Source organism: Phytophthora infestans, genomic scaffold (assembly GCF_000142945.1).
Source record: "Phytophthora infestans T30-4 supercont1.140 genomic scaffold, whole genome shotgun sequence".
NCBI lineage: Eukaryota > Oomycota > Peronosporomycetes > Peronosporales > Peronosporaceae > Phytophthora > Phytophthora infestans.
This window is the reverse complement of record NW_003303619.1, coordinates 140,243-162,355: the sequence shown is the minus strand read 5'-3', so window position 1 is coordinate 162,355 and position 22,113 is coordinate 140,243. Positions and strand designations below refer to the sequence as shown.

Below are 22,113 nucleotides of genomic sequence, written 5' to 3'. Positions count from 1 at the left end.
CAAGACCCTCGGCGAGAGAGAGACAGTATGCGAGGATTCTCTTTTCTCATCGCCAACAGTCTTTCGGAGTGGCCCTTAGCCCTTGAACGGGCAGGACTCGGCAGAGCACACAGACGTTCTGGGACCCGTGATCTCTCTCGATCACTAGCGAGCGACTGCGACGCTGTCGTTACTTTACTCGCTGAGCACCGGGCTGTGCCCTCCCGCAGAGCCGCAGGAGCATCGTGCGTGCTCTCGGACTCGGCTTCGTCCTCACTGCCAGAGTTGAACTCACGTTCCACGATCCGAGGGTTCGAACGATTGCCTGAGGCCGAGGGCGACGGACTGCGGCGCTTGCTTGTTCGCTTGCCCACAGCCGCGTCACCCGAGGAATCGATCGCCTCGGAGGCCACCTGAGTAGCCTCCTTGAGTGCCAAGCCTTTGCCGTGAGGCTTAGTGCTCTTGGCTTGCGCCTTACCGGCCGCAGCCTTGGAGCGTGTCTTCGCACCGCTCTTTGCAGTGCCACGAAGCATGGTTAACGGTCGAAGTGGAGACCAAGATGAAGAGCGCACGGACTGCTACTCGAGGCTCTAACTGTGAAGTGAGCCTCCGCCGCGCTCGCGCGGCCAAGTCGATGGTTTTCGACTTTGAGAATGAAAGTTTGTGACGAACATTTCTTCATTCTGATTGGTCGGTAAACCGAACCTAAGTGGGGGAGGATGTAACGGGGTACGTAGCCCTAAGTGTACCCCTAGTTACATGAAGTGTGACACTTCACACTTCAGGAGTATGACACGTCATACGCCGGGATATTTGGTACAAGGTACCGAGGTCGTTCACAGCCAACCATTGGTCAAACGACATTGCATTTCTATAGGTTACTTATAGTTTGTATTAAACCCAAACTTTATCTACCTATAAATATACTCAGTTTACAATCTACCTTATTTAGATCACTTCGCTCTCTTTTAAATAAAGAGGGGGCCTGTGAACTGCCGTTCACTGAGAGTTTGTATACTCTTCGGAAGATAACTTCCTCTAGCACAAGGTGCTGTGTGACCCCGTCACACTTGGTAGCACTAGTAGTCAATCCACGCCACCGCGGGTAGACTACCTGAACCTCTCCGAAGTTCGTTGCCATGGACAGGAACGACTTCTCCCATATGAACGACTCTCAGTTCGAGTCGGTTCGGAAGATGGCAGGCATCTTCGGGATAGAGGCCCTGCAGAGCCTGGTGGTGTCAACACCGGCTGAGCAGCTCGAGCGCGTCAATACGCTCGACTCGTACGAGCAGGGCCTCATCGCGCATGTGCGGGAGAGCCTGCAGGCTCCGGTGGCGGAAGCAAATCCGCCTCACCCGAAGCCAATACGGCTGAAGGTTAAGCCGTATGAAGGGAAGGAAGGCGAGAGCCTTCACTTCTGGTCCCGAGAAGTAGGGCTCGCGATGGACGCGGCTCTGATCTCGACCGAGCTACTTCGTGTTCCTTTGCACTCTCCAACCTTAGCGGCCGGGCTAAGAGTTGGGTGTACACACGGGAAGCAACGTCCCCTGGATGTTTCACCTCCTGGGCTCAGCTGTGTGAACAGCTCCGAGCCGCGTTCCTCCCGGCAAGCTACGAGTACCGCCAGCGTTCGCGCTTCCTCTCGTGTAAACAAGGGAGGCGCGAACGGCACGAGTATGTGCAAGAGATACGGGAGCTCACGGCGTCCCTAGTGGGAAACCCACTCAACGAACACATCAAGATGACTGTGTTCATGGACGGCCTTCGAGTGGGCCCAGCGAGCACTCAGCTGTTCCGGGTGCAGTCAAGCACCCTGGAAGAGGCGATTCAAGTGGCTCTTCAAGAAGAGTACGGTCATCGCCAGGCGCGTACGCCGGCCTCAGCATGGCCTGGAGGTTCCTTGTCGGCTCCCGGTCGAACAAGCCCCAACGGACCAGTTCCCATTGAGCTCGGGTCCGCCGAACAGCGTGACATCCGCTGCTTCGGCTGCGGGAGGATGGGTCACTTCAAGGGCAACTGTCCCGCGGAAAGACTCCGCAGACGGTCTTTCCCCAAGGCTGTCCTCAAGGATCGCTGGCAGAAGGCAAGATCCCGGGGACAGGGGAACGCCGGAAACCAGTAGGGGCGGGGCGCTCTACTGGGGAAGAACTAAGTCTTCGTGATGGGTGCGCGGGTGGCGCATACCACGAAGACTTAGCCCCTGAGAGTCTTCGCACTCTCGAATCGGCGAAGAGCAGCGGCGGGTTGCTCGTAGTACACGGTCGTGTACGGGGATACGATCAGCCTTTTTGAATCTTGATCGATTCTGGGGCGTCGAAGAATTTCGCACGCCGCCAGACAGTTGCTCGTAATAGCAACAAGTTTTCCGATGCTTTGAGAGAAAGCAAGGGCAACAGGATGGTGTCAGTGCGACTGGCCGACGGGAAGGTCGTCACTGTCCCCAATGTCCACGTGGATCTGGCCGTCAAGTTTGAAGATTTTGACAGCCTCAAACAGTTCACTGTTCTCGATATGGATCCATATGATATAATCCTGGGCATGCCCTGGCTTGAGAATCACGAGCCCTGAATCGACTGGCGAGGCAAGGCAATCGGTGCCAGCCCCCCTGCGCAGTCCGACAGAGCATTGGTGAGTCATGTTCCCACCTCTGTCAGGACCCGGGGCGCCGGCAAGGGCTGCCAGGGTACCAAAGCATTTGGCAGATGCTTGGGAGTCGTCGACGTATATGACGACTCCGAGGATGTTTTGATGGTGGCAGCGCCCAGAGGAGGCGCTGGCCAAGTGGGTAACTTAGGTCCACAAGCGGGTAACTTAGTTCCGCAGACAGCTGCAGCTGTCACGAACACTGAGAACAGCGTGTTCAGAGTGGGTAACAGAGTTCCACACACGGTCGCCCAGACCTGAAGAGGAAGACGTCGGATACGCTTCCTGTGTGGGTAACACAGTGCCACACGCGGTCGCCCAGACCTTAACTGAAGAGGAAGGCGTCGAACACGCTTCCTGTGTGGGTGCCACAGTACCACACGTGGCCTCGAGTGCATCGGATGTCGGAGCGCCGACATCCCCAGACGTGGGTAGCTCCACGTCACGGTCGCCGTCGACGACGACGGCCGCCGCCGCCACAAGTCGGATCCGACCTTCGTTCCGATCGACGTCGCTTCAAGCGACTTGGAGTCCAGGGCCCGGGCTCCTCCGACAAGGCCGGTGGAAGAGTGTTATCACATCTTCGATGGCGAGACCGGTTTACCCGTCAAGGCATCTGGTGTCCACTTGGAACCGTTGTCCGAGGTTGCAGAGATACTGAACCTCGAGGAAATGACGGCTGAGTCTTTCCTGACCAATATCAAGGCTGGAGAGATTGCTGAGATGGTACTCATGAGACCTGAGACCGCTCGGGAGGAGCTGAACACCTCCTCTGTCTTGGCCGAGAACGTCCTAGAAGATCTAAACAAGCAGCGTCAGACGCGCTTGGGTTCTGAGATCCTTAAGAACCCCACGGATTCGGTGTATGCTTTGGTGACGGAGTATGCGGACGTGGTGAACAAACACCCACCGACCCAACTCCCACCAGATCGAGGTGTACGGCATGAGATTGATCTCGTTCCTGGCACAAAGTTCTGTGTCACGAGGCAATGGCCTCTCCCGCGCGAACAGTGCGAGGTCATTGATGCCTTCTTCGCCGCGAAAGCGAAGGCAGGCATGGTGTGGGAGTTGAAATCCCCGCACTCGACGTCAACTTTCTGCGTTCGGAAGCCGAACGGAAAGTGGCGTCTGGTTCACGCTTATAACAAGCTGAACAACGCAGCGGTGCCGGCCCAAACACCAATCCCACGAAAGGATGTGTTGTTAAACAACATGGCCGGTAGCGTACTGTACAGTGCGCTGGATTTGGTTGACGGATACTACCAGATCCTGATGCGAGAGAGTGACATCCCACTCACCGCGGTGAGAACTCCAAGCGGCATGCTCTGGGAGCGGCTCGTCATGCCGCAGGGCTTGTCTAACGCCCCGGCGACCTGGTGACGCTATTGTTCCGCCCTTTGCGTACCTTCGTACAGACGTACTTCGACGACATCTTCGTCCATAGCCGTGCCGAGGGAGGCAAGACGGCCATGGAGGTGCATCTAGGACACCTCCGTCGAGTGTTGGACGTACTGCGAGCAAACAAGCTCTACGCCAACATCAACAAGTGTGTTTTCGCGTCACCAGAGATTAAAGTTCTCGGTTGCTTCGTAAGCAACGTAGGTGCTCGGGCTGACCCAGACAAGGTCAAGGCCTTAGCAGCATGGCCAACGCCCCGATCCCAGAAAAATCTTCGAAAGTAGTTGGGTTTGGCCCACTACCTTATCAAGTACAGTGCAGGGTACGCGGGCTTTGCTAAGCCCTTGTCGGGCCTCCTTTAAAAGGACGTCGACTGGCACTGGGAGCAAGAGCACCAGGATGCCTTTGACAGCATCAAGGCCAGTTTTCAAGAGGCCCCTGGCCTGGCCTTGCCGGACGAGACGAAGCTGTTTAGCGTCGTCTGCGATGCCTCCGACTACGACATCGGGTGTGCATTGCTGCAGGCCGAGACGGCCGGACGCGAACGAGTCATCTCGTTCCAGTCCAGGCAGCTCAAAGCAGCCGAGCTGAACTACCCTGTCCACGACAAGGAGCTCCTGGCAATGAAATATGCCCTTGGGAAGTTTCGTGTTCACCTTCTGGGCTCGAGGCCCTTCGTGATCTACACAGACCACGCGTCCTTGAGGACGGCGACTAACTCGCCTCACTTCACCCAAAGAATGGCGAGGTGGCTGTCCTTCTTCGCGGAATTCAGCTTCCGCGTCGAGTACAAGCCGGGCAAGCTCAACGTGCTTGCGGACGCCCTCTCTCGGCGTCCTGACTATGAGTTGGCCCATATCACACGGGTGACAACGGATCTATATGATCGGATACGCATGGCGTATCGGGTCGATGAGGCTGTCGCGCCTATCGTCAAGTTCCTCACGGCAGGAATGAGCGCGAAGTCCGACTGGCTTTCGTCGCGACAGCGCTCCCGGCTCCACCGATGTGAGTTGAAGGATGGCCTCCTCTATTACCGGATGGAGCCCAATGAGCCCCCACGGGTGGTCGTACCCAACGACGAGAATCTGAAGCTCGACATCCTTGCGGAGGCGCACGACGCGCCCTCCAGCGGCCACTTGGGCCGCGAGAAGACCTTTCTGTCGATCTCTCAGTCCTTCTGGCGGACCCACATGTACAAGTGGGTCGCCCGGTACGTTAAGACATGCGAAACATGTCAGCGGGTCAAACTCGCAGGGCACTCGTCGGCTCCACTACAGATCCTGCCCGTACCGGCTGACTGTTGGAAGTCGACGAGTCTTGACTTCATCTTTGGGCTTCCCGCCGACGGACACGGCAACACCGGAATTTTGGTGTTCGTGTGTCGGCTGAGCAAGATGGTACATCTTGCTCCAGTTCCCGTCACTGTTACGGGCGAACAAACCGCAAGGTTGTTCGTCGATGGCGTGTTCCGCTATCACGGTCTCCCGGAGACGATTGTCTCGGACCGAGACCCGCGGTTCACTGCTGCGTTTTGGAAAACGCTGTTCCCTTTACTGGGAACTCGTCTGCAGATGTCCACTGCGGACCATCCGCAGTCAGTCGGCCAGACAGAGTGCGTCAATCAAGTGCTCGAGGACACTCTGCGCAGTGTGTGCGCGGCAGCACCACGTACGTGGTCGACGCAGCTTCCAGTTGTTGAGTTTGCGCTCAACAACGCGGTGCACGCGTCCACGGGGCTCACGCCGTTCTACTTGAACGGCTTCCGTCACCCCAGAGTACCACTCACTCTTCGAGGAGACACTGACTCCTCTATTCTAAGTGGGGGAGAGGCTCGGAAAGCCCTTTCCTCCCAGGTCTCGGATGTGAGACCAGTTTCGCTGCGGAAATAAGTGGAATCCTTTATGGATACCAAGCTGAGCGTTGTCAGCAGGGTCCGCGATGCCATGGAAGCGGCCCAGGATAAACAAAAGGAGTACTCCGACAAACATGGAAGAGGAAACTTAAGTGCATTTAAGGTGGGAGACTTAGTGTTGCTAGACATGAGGAGCCTACCTCTTGACACTGTCAGCTCTGTCGGCAGATGATGAAGCACCGCTTCATCGAACCATCTGCAGTCCTGGCCAGACATGGTGTGTCGTACACCATCGACCTGCCAAAGTCAATGACGACGCACCCGACGTTCTATCTTGGACGTCTTAAGCGGTACTTTGACCCGCAGGGGGTTGCTGACTCGCTGTCCCCCTTGACCCATCTCCTCGAAGCGAGGGCCGGTCACATACGTCGACGAGGGCGTCGGAACAGGCACCCAAGCCTCGGTCGGAACGGCAAGGCTGCGGTCAAGACCGTACGCCAGAGGGGCTTCGTACGAACGGACCCCGGCGCCATACGCCGAGTACGCTGGGTACGCCGGGTACGCACCATACGCGAACGCTTGGGAGTGCGTCGAAGGCGGCTCCGGACGTGGCAACAGAGCCTCGATCCGTCGAATCATGCGAAAGGCCTCGTCCAGATCGGACGAAGAGGCCCGGCGATCTACCCGCAGGTGCAGGCTCGCGACCTCTCGCTCCAACAGGTCCAGGCGGCCCGCTAGACGAGCGAGCTCGCCCTGTTTCCCGGCCTGGGCGGCAGCACCACCACCAGCCCCAAGGCCAAGTGCAATCGCAAGCACGAGAACACGTTGACGGAGGCGGTCAACCTCACGGCCCTGTGTCGGACCCGCAGGAGAAGCACTCGGACGAGAGACGCGCTCAGAAGTCGCCGAGTACTCATAATCATACGTGGGCACCTCCGCCCCTGCTTGACCGGAATGAAGAAGTCCACTTCCACGTGGAGCGGATCCTCCAGGAGCAGCGGCGTCGCAGTAAGCGAAAGCTCCTCGTGAAGTGCAGGTGTTATGCCCACTCCGATAATTCGTGGGAGCCGATTGAACGACTCCTGATTAACTGCCCGAAGGCTGTCGCAATCTAGGAGCAGAAGCGGCGGCAGCTTCGTAGGTAGTCCGGGGCTTCTTGCCCGAACGGAGTGCGGACGTTGAAAACACTCCGTACTCGCGCTCATCATGAGCGCTGTAAGCCGCGCGCTTCAGGATGTCCCTTGGCAGCATGCGCTTGCTGACCATGTGGGCAAACCTCACACGAAGATTACGCTGGTTCAGGATGCGGGACAGCAGCTGATCTTCGTATAGCTCCCGTAACTACGTGAATGAGTACTTGAGATGCTCAACCCAAGCCCAGAACATGTCCTCACAAGAACTCCAGGCGGGACAGTTCTCGGGCAGAACATGTCCTCACAAGAACTCCAGGCGGGACAGTTCTCGGGCAGAACCCAGGGATATCCCCAACGAGGATAGAGACCACCCCGGGTCTCGGGATTTTTGCGACAAGTCGTGAAGTCCTTGAGAGGGATGCGATGTGGCGCGAGAAGCACACACCGAGCAGCCTCCATGTTGTCAACGAACAACTGTTCTTTCTGAACAAGGGTACGTTCGTAGATGTCCCTAGAAGTGTGGCCGCCCACAAGGCCACGAGGAGCGACGAGAAGATCTAAGAAGAGGTCCGCCCCAGAGCTCTCCTCGGGAGGCCAATACCCTCGCGAGTTGATGGCAGCTCCCTGGCTGACGGGTGCCACCACCGAACCCCCACGCACACGCCGGGAAGCTTGGAAGTCCTCCTGCTGCTGGTCGAGGTCATTCGAGACCTCCCGGGGCTCAGCGATAGCACCCTTCTCCTCCTCCTCCTCCTCCTCCTCCTCCTCCTCCTTCTCCTCCTCTTCATCCGAGAGAGTCGAATATACTCTGACAGGAGTGTTGAGTCTCCTCGCGGAGTGAAGACTTAGAAGCTGTACGCTTCTTAGATGGCTTGGCCCCTTCGGCTTTAGAGGCCTTAGCACGCGCAATACCCTCGGCAAGTGAGAGACGTTTGCGAGGTTTCTCTTTCTCATCGCCACCGGCTTTGGGAGTGCCCTTAGCCTTGACGGCCGGACTCGCAGAGCACACAGACGTTCTGGGACCGTGATCACCTTGATCACTAGCGAGCGGCTGCACGCTGTCGTCCTTGTGCTCGCTGGGCACTGGGCTGTGCCCCCCCGCAGAGCCCACAGGAGCATCGTGCGTGCTCTCGGACTCGGCTTCGTCCTCACTGCCAGAGTTGAGCTCACGTTCCACGAACCGAGGGTTCGGACGATTGTCTGAGGCCGAGGGCGACGGACTGCGGCGCTTGCTTGTTCGCTTGCCCACAGCCGCGTCACCCGAGGAATCGATCGCCTCGGAGACCACCTGAGTAGCCTCCTTGAGTGCCAAGCCTTTGCCGTGAGGCTTAGTGCTCTTGGCTTGCGCCTTACCGGCCGCAGCCTTGGAGCGTGTCTTCGCACCGCTCTTTGCAGTGCCACGAAGCATGGTTAACGGTCGAAGTGGAGACCAAGATGAAGAGCGCACGGACTGCTACTCGAGGCTCTAACTGTGAAGTGAGCCTCCGCCGCGCTCGCGCGGCCAAGTCGATGGTTTTCGACTTTGAGAATGAAAGTTTGTGACGAACATTTCTTCATTCTGATTGGTCGGTAAACCGAACCTAAGTGGGGGAGGATGTAACGGGGTACGTAGCCCTAAGTGTACCCCTAGTTACATGAAGTGTGACACGTCACACTCCGGGATATTTGGTACAAGGTACCAAGGTCGTCCTAAGCCAACCATTGGCTGGTGACATTGCATTTCTATAGGTGACTTATAGTTTGTATTAAACCCAAGCTTTATCTACCTATAAATATACTCAGTTTACATTCTACCTTAAATAGATAAAGAGGGGACCTGTGAACTGCCGTTCACTGAGAGTTTGTATACTCTCGGAAGCTAACGTCCTCTAGCGCAAGGTGCTGTGTGACCCCGTCACACTACAGCTTAAACATCTTGCACCGAAGGGCGTAATCGGCGACAGCATGTTAATTACCGTGCTATGTCTCCGTTCTGCTGGGTAGTTGGTACGGAATGACCGACCTGGATAGAGTAGATTTGAGATTAATTTCTAAATGTGTTAATGAAATATTAATCAATATTTGCTTTTTTAGGATCCCTGCCACTATATAATCAGCTGTATGCATGCGAGAACAACCCGTGGCCACCTTTTTTTTCACCGATGGATCGGCATCATTCGTTTCGTTTCGTTTCTCAGTGAGGTACATTGATGTCACTTAGTTCTAGTCACTAACGACTTCCTATGTCCGTCCTGTAGGCTGCCTCTCAATTATCCTACAGCTGTGCACCGGCAGTGGCCTAATAACCATTCCCCGATGCTGCCGCCATGCCCTAAAGTGTGGCAGTTGTGGCTCCCGGGGAATTCACCTCCGTGTTGTTCAAGATCCAGTGGCTTATGTCTCCACCCGCAAGATTCACTAGCGCGCGCCATTTCGGCGTGCCAGCAGAGCCATGTCCAGCCTTAGTTGAGTACTCCGCAGTGAATCCATCGCTCGATTCGCCAGCAGATCAGCCATCTTGTTGTGCGCCCTCAAGTGGTGCTGCCATGTCTGCACCTGGAGGCCGGCAAGCGATCGTCGGCAGCGCCAATACAGCGGCCGTAAATGTCGTGCGCGCGGCGGTTTCCGGTGGCTGCGTAATGATCATCGCGCTGTCGCCCACCACGTGCAGTGGCGTGAAGCCGTACTGCTTGCAGGCCTTGATCCCAACGAGCAAGCCCATGTTTTTCGGCCACGTTGTTGGTCGTTGTGCTAGCAGCATAGGACATACTTCCAGCCCAGACGATCTGGTACGGACCTCCATCCGTCGTTAACCGTACAACAACAGCTCCTGAGCCGCCTGGACCTGGGTTGCCTCTCGAGCCCCCATCAAAGAAGAGAAGGTATCTGCACGCCGGAACGTCAGGCTGCACCACTTGATGCGAACCACGCCACGAACTCCATAGAGCCCTGGTAACAATCCCTGCAGCTGCCGCCAGCTCTCGCATACGTCCGGACGGCGGCACATACAAGTGCATGTTCCTGTAGCCGTGGCGTAAGCGGTTGGCAAGCAAAAGTCGATGGCGGGCAGCTGTCACGTCGTTGGTTTCATCAAAGCACTACACCCTCCATCGCCAAACGGCATGAAAGTATAGCGCTGCCCCGAGTCGCCAACACCCCTCTGCCAAGGCAGTGACGGCCTCCTCCAAGTCCGCAGTCTTGTCTCCCTTGACAGGCTTGTGGTGTGCAACCGCTTCCCACACGGCGTCCGGCACGACTGGTAGTTCCAGGCCAAAGCAAGCCTTTTCCACATCGCTCTCGTTGAGACCGAGCCGCGTCCAGGGGGTTGAGAATGTTCCTCGCAGGGAGCGCGCAGCCGGGCAAGTCCAGAAAATGTGGACTAGGTCGACATCCGCTTCATGGCAGCAGTGAGGATGTGGGCACCCCAAACGCCCATTCCGGACGTCGTACAAGGAGAAGGCCCGAGCTTTGAGCCGATAGATGATCTGCTCTCCCCAGGGGCCAAGCCCAAGGATGCGACGGATGCGCTTCCACTCCAGCGCGGGTAAGCCCGTCGCAGCATGCGTACTGTTTTCCGTCCATTGCTTCGCCCTCAGCTTTTCCACCGAGCGGACCCTGCTGCTGGCCGCTCGCTGCACATAGGCCTTGTAGTGTCGCCTGGGAAGCCGCCTCCTGCGGATCGCTGCCCAGAGGCTGACCCTGCGCGAGAGATGGATGTGTGGATGAACGTTGAGTATGTGCACGTCCGGTTGCGCAACCCGCTGTAACTGCGAGACCATGGCGGGCTGACTGTCCACTTGAATTCTGCAGGCTGGGCCTGCGGCTCTGGTACTGATGACTAGCTGGCCGTGAGTGCTAACTGTCGCCGTGATCGGGTGATCCCGTGGGCTAGCCGCCATCCGGACCTCGTGACTCTCCTCTCGCTGCGCCAGTATCGTCGGGAAGTTGGTGATAAGCACCACTAGGAAGTCCCGGAGCCCGATACGCCCCTCGCCCCCCCTCCATCGTGGCTTGGTAGGGTGGACCCACAGTACACCATAATTCTCGAGCGTCCATGACATGACGTCAGCTATCTGTCCGCGCGCAGGCGCTCTGGGTATCGCATGGGCAGCCGGTAGTAGCTCTCCGCCTTCGTGATGGAGGTGTAGGTCGGCAAGACCCGCTTTTGGCAGCCATTCCAAGCGTTGAGCGCCTTCGGACTGTTCCAGCGTGGCTGAGGCGGTCCGGTAGACTGAGCCGAGCCATCCACCCGGTAAGCATCGAGCTCCCACGTGATAGTGAGTAGTCCAAAGTCAAGCGCCAGGGTGCGTAGTGCGGTCACGATACAGGCTCTCTCGGGGTGGAGCTGCGAGCCGCCGCAGCAGTCACCAATTGCCGCCCTATGCTCTACATTGAAGATAGCACCCTGGACCCGCCTGGGGTCGGGCTTAGAGCGTTGGGGGTAATCCAAACCTTGGGGGGCTGCCGCGTCGATCCCTTTCCATGTAGCACATCTCCAGCGATGTGTAGCAGCCGAGTGCCGGTAGACGCCCATCTCGCTACTGTAGATGCCGCCATCGCAAGCACCTCCGCCCGCAAATTGGGTACCCCAAGACCTCCACTGGTCCGGTCGAGCGCAGCCAAGTCCGCGTCCAGCCAAGCACGTGTGCCATGCGCCTCCTCCGCAAAATCTGCATGCCACACGTAGTTGCGAATTTTCTTCGCGAACCTGTTAATTGTGGCCACCGCTGGCCAGGCATGCTGCGCGATGTAGGTCAATTTCGGGACGATGTCTGCCGCGGCAATAAGACTCCTTTGGTCCACGGTGGTCGTCTTGTGACTTGCCAGCGTTAGTCAACACGTAGCTGTGCATCCGCTACGTCCCATGTCCTCTCTGGTGACACACCGCTCCCAACACGGGATCGGCATCATTGCATTGTGTACTGAATTGCTTTTCAATAAGTAGATTGGTAAACTACGCAGGTGATCAGCTACCTGAGAACAATGACTTTGCTCAATCACCCGCTTTCTGACTTCGTTAGAACGCCGTGAGCTTATGGGCAGCCTTGTTCTCCTCAACAGAAGCCGAGGCAGCACTCTCCTTGTAGATCTTCGTCATAAGGTCCTTCGGTGAAACGCCATCATCCATCCACGACGCAAATTGCTTCTTCTGCAACGTGGTAGCTCCCGTGCTCTCCAGAATCTTCGCAAGCATTCTCTTACCACCAACCGTCTCAGTCAGCGTCTTGACCACACTTGGATTAGCACCCATCACCTTAACGAGCTAGCTCTTCAATCACGTCAATCTTCTGGCTGATAATCGATGAGGGTTCTTTTATGTTAATCTTGAGTTTTGTGAGCACATCGTCAACAGACTTTTCGCTGTTAATCCAACCCTTCAACTGCTACGCCTGCAGCTTCTTCGCTACATCTCTAGTGGCTGGGTTTTCCACTGCCACATTGAGCTTCGTCAACACAGCAGTGTCTTCAAAAGCACTCGTATACAGATCGATCGCTGGTTTTTGTTGGCGCGGATACTTCTCATCAAATTTCTTCACGTACGTCATGATTTTGTTTAAGTTATCAGCACTGAACGCGTCGTCCTCGTTACCGTGGAGCTTCAGCCACTGATGAATATTTTTCGGCAATTGACCTTCACTCGTCCACTTAGTGATAAAAAAGGTTCCCAATTACTGGCTATCGTCCGCGTGGAAGGATTTCGCCTTGCAGTGTATAGCACGGGCCCTATATTCTATTCACCTCCAACACCCTTAATGAAGGCACGGAGAAGTGTATCATCAGATGCCTTGACGAGGCTAGCGTAGCTGTTCAGAAGATGGAATTTTCACTGAGATCCAAGTTTTTGCGAAAGTTCAGTCACGTGGAGACACTGTCAAGAGATTTGCCTCCACTTTTCCACATCTTCAATTGTTCATTCCGTAGAGCTCGGAACTGGTCTGCAATTGACTTTGATGGTGCACTCTTCTGAGCTGCCGCGAGCGCCATCGCTACAGCTCCATCTCCATATTTGGTGGCTAGTGTGCCAACCAGTGATACCTTTATCTCGGAATTCTTGGAATTGAAAAGTTTGATTTGATTCATCAGATTGTCGAGATTTGAGCTTGCCAAGGTACTTTGAATATGTCCAAGCTTCATCATTTCGGCCGCTTAAGACTCATATACCTTCATTTGATCTACTACGGGCTGCTTGACCCGGTTGTGATGCTCGACCCTTGATCTTGGGCGCAAGTTTCGATACTATGTCATCCCAAAAGCCTCTCTCTTCGTCGTTAACATCGGACCGTCCTAGTACCCTCATAGGAGTGATACCGTTATGTTGGTTAGCGAAGGAACGGTAAGGACTTGAGTAGTCCGTGCCAGCTCGAGGCATATAGCTCGTTCAACCTTTGCCAGCAGAACAGCAGCAATAATTATAAACAGTCCGGCCAAGTTGAGATGTTTCACAGCTGAGGCGGGATCACTGAGGGCTAATTGCGAAGTGACTGAGTCTTGGTGGATGGCGTCGACTTTCATTTCTACTGTACAGTAGAAATTAATGTTTACAAACTCTAGTAATCAACGCCAGCTGCAAGATTATTTTGAAAACCTGTACTTCATGTTGAGAAACCTTATATTCTGTCGTACATGATATAATTGAGGGCCACCAAGTTCGTTTCCGAATATTACTATGGAGTAAACTTGATATTGCTCAAAGGACAAACCTGATACGAAGTTTTGAGGACAACAACTTGTAAACTCAAAATGTTGTCAACAAGTGTATATTATACACTTGTTGACACATATTATGTGTAGCTTACGACTACGAAGTGGCCGTGGAAAAACTTGGACTGCATTTAATAATTAGTTTTATGTCAGTCGTCCATCAATTCAAAGCACGTTAAATTGACCAATGGCAGACATTCATGCGCAAATCCCGAAGTAGGTATCGTGCGGTGTACCGGTACCGGTACATGTACTACAGTCAGATGCATGTTCACGATCTGTTGGAGGTCACGCTCAGTCTCCCCCGGACTCCAGACTGGAGAGTCTTCGCCGTGGAGCTCATTGCTCATTTCTAAAAACATCGCACCCACCGCAGATCAAGGATCTCTTGATGAACCTCCGTGCTCTTCTTTTTGGTGTCGTCGCCTCGCTGGCTACTGTTACAGCCGATGTCGTCATGATCGACCATGACGCAGTCCAGCCGTTCGCCCAGCCTGAACCAACAATGGAGTCGCAGAAGTCTGCTGTCAAGTACAAACCTCAGCTCCATATCTCGTACGGCTGCCACCCGTACCCTGCGGTACAAGAAGATGGCTCAATCAGCGCTGGTTTGAAGTGGGCCGGGTGGCCCAACGGAGACTGCAAGGGTTCTGCTTTAGGCTCACAAGTTTACTCGCGCTCCGACTGGTACAAGGGTAAGTGGGCCATCATGTACGCCTGGTACTTTCCCAAGAGCCGACAATACGTCGACAAATATCGATTTGGCCATCGTCATTACTGGTCGTACGCTATCGTCTGGACAAACAATCCGAACCCAGACAACTCGACCATCCTCGGCGTGTCCATGTCTTCCGGGGTAGGTTACATGAAGCGCTCGCCTCCGAAGTCGAAGTATGTTGTTGATGGCACTACAGTGAAATTGGACTGGTACTGGAGTTTCTGGGGCAGCAAGCAGGGACTTCAACTTACAGAAAAATCCGGCGAAACGCAGGATCTTATTACGTGGGAGCAGCTGTCGGAGGAGGCACGAAATGCTTTGAGTGAGGCCGATTTCGACGTCAGCTGGGCTTTCACGAAGGCTGTCATGCCATTGAAGGATGACATATTTACGAGTAGACTGAAGAAGGCGTATCCGTTTTAAGTTATCAGTGTTTTCAGAATTTGTCTGATCCATTCACGTTATATTACAGCAAAAAAACTTACTACGTCAGTGAAATTCTGCGTGAAGGTCATACTACGTGTACATGTAATGTGATAAAGGGTAAAAATTATGTTTAGCTTCTGGAGTGTACTATAATTTATGGTAATTAGTATCCTTACAATCTTACAGTAGGACGCATTTTTCACGGCGACTGTAGAGACGCAATGCTTGCGTAGAATTTTTGAGGATAAACATCGTCCTAATTCAGTGTATCTTATGCAATATGGGTGACAGTCAATCACAAGTGAACATGTACATTTTCACAAATTACTTGCTGCTTGTTTTATTATTTGTTTTGTGCCTTTGACAAATGTGAGCCCAAAATGGAGCTCGAGCATGCGTTGTTACGGTGCCTGAGTGCATGTCATTGGGGTGAATTCTTTCCATCGATTCTTGGTGCCAAGAGTGTTTACCATGGAGGAATGTGCTATGTACAGAAATTACTGCGTGTGAGAAGCCGTGTTATTACAATGTATTAATAATACATGTCATGAATAATACTTCAGTTTACAGGTAGTATGCTGAGATGTATAATACTTCGAAGTATTCAAGCTGCAGACGGTGCCCTGGATGATGATGTTGAGTAACTCTGACTAGCAAATATAAACCACGCTTCTAATTGGTTGCCGAATTTATCAAAACTAGCTTTTTTTAAGACGATTTAAATTTGAGTCCCTAAAATTGAATTGGTCCACTACTTTCTGTAAGGAACAAAAATAACAGTAAATGATCAGTTGAAGTCTCCGGAACAGTAAATGTTAGTACAGTACTGCACCCCGTTTGTGCGCCCTTAGACCTTTGATAAACTTCCGGATGAAATGACTCTTGATCCAAATAAACATTTATTTGTCAGCTAAAGTCTGATTTATTTGCAAATCCTATATGGTCCACCCCCGCGAAAACGGGGTGTAGTACTGTAACCGGATATGGGATACTCTTTGCTAAGAAATTTACGCCACGAGTACAGAGGTCCATAATAATATGCGTTTCATGCACTTCATATATCCCTTGATATTGGATCACAAGGATTTGAGGGATAAAAACAAATCACCAGATCACATTGATTGACCTATGCAAATTTATCAAACCACCTACGTTTATTGAGGGGGACTTCTGCATACCTCAACTATCTACACTGAACATGTACAGTAAAACGTTCCCTAAGCTATGATAAGCTTGGTACCGGCCCGGTACCAAGCCGGTACAACCGGCTACCGGTACAGTCGTGCACCTCCAATTCGGCACCGGTATCAGTCGATACCCTGCCAGATTTGATGATTACGCGAATCGGATGCGCAATTACCTTTGCCCATCACCACCCTAGCAATTAACCTCAACGGTTTTCCCCTCCTCGCGGAGGGATGACACGCCGCATCGATCTGATTTTAAATTTTGGATCGGACGTCTTCATACAAACACACACTTTGATTTTTACCGCCAAAGAATATGGGATATCGCCCTTCCTCCTACATGTCCCTAACTCTAGCACAAAAGCAGTCTTTGTGCGAGAAGCACAAGTCAGATCCTGCATGCTCTCACTCCGAACTTGCTCGTTGGGCAACGGAGCGCTTTAAGACCCCCCAAGCAGTAAAGCGCACTACCGTCCAGAGTATTATTGAGCGGTCGGCGGACATTGCCGCCTTGCCAGATGCCTATCACGACCGGAAGAGCTATTGCGCGCCCGCAATTCGCGCGTCTGACACCAAGATTATGCAGAAGATTGACGAGTTCAAGACTTGGCACGGAAACGCAGCTATTCAAGGCTCTACGGTACTAATGATTGCAAAGCGTGAAGGAGTACAGTTACCCGGAGGCAATGCACCTAGTCGAGGGTGGCTGTACCGCTTCCAGCAGCGCACAGGGCTGTGGTTTTCGCTACGACATGGGGAGGGGGCCTCCGTGGACGACGCAGCAGTGGAAGAGGGGCTTAAAGATCTTCGAGCACTTGTTTCAGAATACCACCCCCGGGACGTCTTCAATATGGACGAGACCGCATTCTTCTACCGCCGGGAACCGCGAGGATCACTAACAGTGAACAAAAAAAGAGAAGAGGAGGAAGCAGAGCAAGCACCGGATCACCGTGTGCGTTGCCACCAACGACGATGGCACGGAGCAGCTTCCGCTGCACTTCATTGGTCGGTCTAAAGTGCCCGCCCCCTAAAAAATCGCGACCTTCTAGTCGAAATTGGAGCTACCTACACAAATACGGCGAAGGCGTGGATGAATACGGTAAAGTACTGTGATTGGCTCTTGGCGCTAAATGAACGTATGCAGCTGGAAGAACGACAAGTACTACTACTTGTTGACAATGCTTCGTCGCACAACGACGCTTCTATTGAGCTATCCAATGTTGCTATTCGCAAGCTCCCGCCTAATACAACTGCCGTACTGCAGCCCATGGACCAGGGCATCATTAAGTGCCTGAAGAATGAGTACCAGAACAAGAAGCAAGCCGCGGAGCTGGACCTGTTCTACAAGGGTGTTCCTTGCACGCCGGTCGACGTTTACTCCGCCATGAAGTGGTTGTCTGAAGGCTGGAACAACATATCTGCAAATACTATTAGAAACGGTTGGTGCCACACAGGCATCGTCTCAAACCTAAACGTAAATTTTGTACTGAATTAACAAATCAAATATCAGTGTACTGGATTTGCGTTTGTTTTTTGCTTTACGTTGTGCACTTATGCCCTGGCACTCTTGATATGGTCCGCCCTGCCGAATTGGAGGTGCACGACTGTATAATAATCGTAATGTCGCCTTTTGATGAAGCTTCACTCCACATTTCTACACTGCAGATCAGGTCTAGGACTGGAGGTAGCCTATACAGAGCTTGACGTCAAGACGAGCTCTCCCACGCCGTCAGAGGATGAACAAGAGCAGCAGGTCCAAGTCTACATCAACGTCATCTCTGCGTGTCAGCAGGTGAAAGATTGTGTCGGTGTGACGATCTGAGACTTCGATGACTCGTACACGTGGCTGGAGAACTCGTCTCCTCTCCCTTGGTACCAACCCAATGGCAAGGGGACAGGGCTAGTGCTAAAACGCGCGTACGACGGGATTGCTGCTGGATGGGGAGCATCCACGGCGACCTCGGACACGTCGAGTAGTAGTCCTAAGGACGCGAGCGTCCAGGGCGAGAGTAGTCTGGAGAAGGAGCCTCCGACGGCTGCTAGCAGCACCACCGACACCACGAGCGACTCTGCAGATCAGCAGCTCGCAGACGGAAGCCTCGAGAGGGTCAGACAGCGCTACCCAGACCGCGAGCAGTGACGCTCAAACGGCGAATCCTGGCGACGCTGAAACTACAGCAGATGGAGATGCTGCTGCCTCTGCTACTGAGAATAGCGACGAGACGAGCTCGACAAGCAGCAACACGCCTACGAGTCCGACCGAGAGAAGTTGTAACGCGGAAACGACCGCACAGAAGCCGACTGCTGGAAAGTCTGGAGCTTGCACGCGTCTTCTTCGTAAGTAGAGCTTTTGCGACTGTCGTTGTTAATTGTGAACTTTTGTGACACACTTGTATTTTGCTGAGCAAAAAAGAAAAAAAAGAACACAAATAATGTTGCAGAATGCATTTAAATGAAGTGGACAAAGCCGGGTTTTATATGTACAGTGTCAGTATTACCGGAACACTACAGTAGTTGCATGGGACAGTCTATTAATATAAAGAGCCATTTCTATTAATAAATAAGGCCATTTCCAAAAAAGCCATCATTTTTTGTTCTCGGGTTTGAGCTATACATGTAAACTTCAAATGCCTGTAGACGAACACATACTACTTTACTAAAATTGTACAGATATCTGTAACGGGTACGTACCCCAAGTGTACCCTATGTAACATGAAGTGTGACACGTCACACTTCGGGATATCCGGTACAGTACATGGTCATTAGAGTCGTCCGAGGCCAACCATTGGCTGATGGCATTTGCGTTTCTATAAGTGACTTATAATTTGTAAATAAACTCAAGCTTAGCCTACCTTTAAATGTATTCAGCTTACAGCTTACCTTACGGTGGTCACGTCGCTTCCTTAGGCAAAGGGGACCTGTGAATTGCTGTTCACTGAGAGTTTGTATACTCTCGGAAGCCGACTTCCTCTGCTGTGTGACCCCGTCACACTTGGTAGCACTTGTGGTCAATCCACGCCAACGCGGGTAGACTACCTGAACCTCTCTGAAGCTCGTGGCCATGGATAGGAGCGACTTCTCCCATCTGAACGACTCACATTTCGAGTCGGTTCGGAAGATGGCTGGCATCTCCGGGATGGAGGCCCTACACAGCCTGGCGGCGTCAACACCGGCCGAGCAGCTCGAGCGGGTCAATGCGTTTGAAGCTTACGAGCAGGGGCTCATCGCACATGTGCGGAAACCTGCAGGCTCAGGCGGCGGAAACAAACCCGCCACACCTGAAGTTAATACGGCCGAAGGTTAAGCCTTACGAAGGAAAGCAAGGTGATAACCTTCACTTTTCGGCTCGAGAGGTAGAGCTCGCGATGGACGCGGCTCTGACCTCGACCGAGCAGCTCCGCGTTGCTTTTGCACTCTCCAACCTAAGCGGGGGTGCTAAGAGTTGGGTGTACACGCGGGCGGCAACACCCTCTGAATGTTTCACTTCCTGGGCTCAGCTGTGCGAACAGCTCCGAGCCGCGTTCCTCCCGGCAAACTACGAGTACCGCCGGCCCTCGCACTTCCTCTCATGCAAGAAAGGAAGGCGAGAGCTGCACGAGTACGTCCATAAGAGTATACGGGAGCTCACGGCGTCCCTAGTGGGAAATCCACTCAACGAACACGTCAAGATGACTGTTTTCATGGACGGCCTTCGTGTGGGCCCATCGCGCACTCAGCTGTTCTGGGTGCAGTCAAGCACCTTTGAAGAGGCGATTCAAGTGGCTCTTCAGGAGAAATGTAGCGATCGACAGGCGTGCACACCAGCCTCAGCATGACCAGGGAATTATTTGTCGAATTCCGGTCGAGCAAACCACACCGGATCAGTTCCCATGGAGCTCGGGTCCGCCGAACAGCGCCACATTCGCTGCTTCGGCTGCGGGAAGCTGGGCCACTCCAAAGCGACTACCCCGCGGAGAGACACCGCAGGCGGACTTTCCCCAAGCCCGTTCTCAAGGGTCTCTGGCAGAAGCCAGGATCCCGGGGACATGGGGAGCGCCGGAGACCAGTAGGGGCGGGGCGCCCTACTAGGGAAGAGCTAAGTCTCTATGAGGGCTGCGCGGGTGGCGCGTACCACGGGGACTTAGCCCCTGAGAGTCTTCGCACTCTCGAATCGGCGAAGAGCGGCGACGGGTTGCTCGTAGTATCCGGATATGTACGGGGATACGATCACCCCTTTTTAATCTTAATCGATTCTGGGGCGACGAGAACTTTGCACGCTGCCAGACGGTTGCTCGTAATAGCAACAAGCTGTCCGATGCTTTGAGAGAAGGCAATGACAACGGGACGGTGTCAGTACGACTGGCCGACGGGAAGGTCGTCACTATCCCAAAAGTCCAGTGGATCTGAAAGTCAAGTTTGAAAACGTTGACAGCCTAGTACAGTTTACTGCTCTCGACATGGATCCCTTCGAAATGATTCTGGGCATGCCCTGGCTTGAGAAGCACGAGCCCTGGATCGACTGGCGAGGCAAGACTATCGGTGCCAGCCGCCCTGCGACGTCCGACAGAACATTGGTGAGTCATGTTACCACCTCTGTCAGGACCCGGGGCGCCCTCAAGGGCTGCCAGGGTACCGACGCATCCAGCAGATGCTTGGGCGTCGTCGAAGTATATGACGACTCCGAGAACGCTTCGATGGTGGCGGCGCTAGGAGGCGCTGGCGAAGTGGGTAACTTTGGTCCACAATCGGGTAACAAAGATCCGCAGACAGCTGCAGCTGTCACGAACGCTGGTAATAGCGTGTACAAGGTGGGTAAATAAGCTGCACACACGGTCGCTTAGACCTTAGCTGAAAAGGAAGACGTCAGATACGCTTCCTGTGTGGGTAACACAGTGCCACACGAGGTCGCCCAGACCGTAACTGAAGCGGAAGACGTAGGGCGCGCTTCCTGGGTGGGTAACACAATACCACACGAGGCCTCGAGTGCTTCGGATGTCGGCGCTATGGCATCTCCAGACGCGGGTTACGCAGTTCCACGCCACGGTCGCCGCCGAGAGTCGGATCTGAACCTCGTTCAGATCAACGTCGCTTCAAGCGACTCGCAGCCCAAGGCCCGGGTTCCTCCGACACGGCCGGTGGAAGAGTGTTATCACATCTTCGATGGCTAGACCGGTTTATTCGTCAAGTCATCTGGTGTCTACTTGAAACCGCTGCCAGAGGCTGCAGAGATACTGAACCTCGAGGAAATGACGGCTGAGTCTTTCCTGGCCAACCTCAAGGCTGGGGAGGTTGCCGAGATGGTGCTCATAAGACCTGAGACCACTCGGGAGGAGCTGAACTCCTCCTCTGTCTTGGACGAAAACGTCCTGGAAGACTTGAACAAGCAGCGCCAGACACGCTTGGGTTCTGAGATCCTTAAGAACCCCACGGATTCGGTGTATCCTTTGGTGACGGAGTATGCGGACGTAGTGAACAAACACCCACCAACCCAACTCCCACCAGATCGAGGTGTACGGCATGAGATCGATCTCGTGCCTGGCACAAAGTACTGTGTCACGAGACAATGGCCTCTTCCACGCGAGCAGTGCGCGGTCATCGATGCCTTCTTCGCTGTGAAAGCGAAGGCAGGCATGATGCGGGAGTCAAAGTACCCGCACTCGCGCACTCGACGCCAACTTTCTGCGTTCGGAAGCCGAGCGGGAAGTGGCATCTAGTTCACGCTTATAACAAGCTAAACAACGTGACGGCGCCGGGCCAGACACGAATCCCACGAGAGGATGTGTTGTTGAGCTACATGGCCGAAAGCGTACTGTACAGTGCGCTGGATTTGGTAGACGGATACTACCAGATCCTGATGCGAGAGAGTGACATCCCACTCACCGCGGAAAGCACTCCAAGCGACATGCTTTGGGCGTGGCTCGTCATGCAGCAGGGCTTGTCTAACGTCTCGGCGACTTCAACCGCGTGGTGACGCAACTGTTCAGTCTATTGCGCACCTTCATACTAACGTACTTCGACGGCATCTTCGTCCATAGCCGTGTCGAGGGAGGCAAGACGACCAAGGAGGTGCATTGGGGGCACCTCCGTCGAGTGTTGGACGTGATGCGAGAG

General features: G+C 54.0%; 2 protein-coding genes across 2 annotated transcripts; one reads left to right on the top strand and one right to left on the bottom strand.

Annotated features, from left to right (window-relative positions):
• Positions 1-9,499: 9,499 nt before the first annotated feature.
• PITG_19937 (uncharacterized protein) lies at positions 9,500-9,751 on the bottom strand (the record flags this gene model as incomplete). The annotated part of the gene is made up of 1 exon (XM_002895687.1): positions 9,500-9,751. The coding sequence occupies one exon, from the start codon at positions 9,749-9,751 to the stop codon at positions 9,500-9,502; it is 252 nt and encodes an 83-aa protein (XP_002895733.1).
• A 4,332-nt stretch (positions 9,752-14,083) lies between these two features.
• PITG_19936 (NPP1-like protein) lies at positions 14,084-14,833 on the top strand (the record flags this gene model as incomplete). The annotated part of the gene is made up of 1 exon (XM_002895686.1): positions 14,084-14,833. One exon carries the CDS (start codon positions 14,084-14,086, stop codon positions 14,831-14,833), a length of 750 nt encoding a protein of 249 aa, XP_002895732.1.
• Between the last annotated feature and the right edge of the window lie 7,280 nt (positions 14,834-22,113).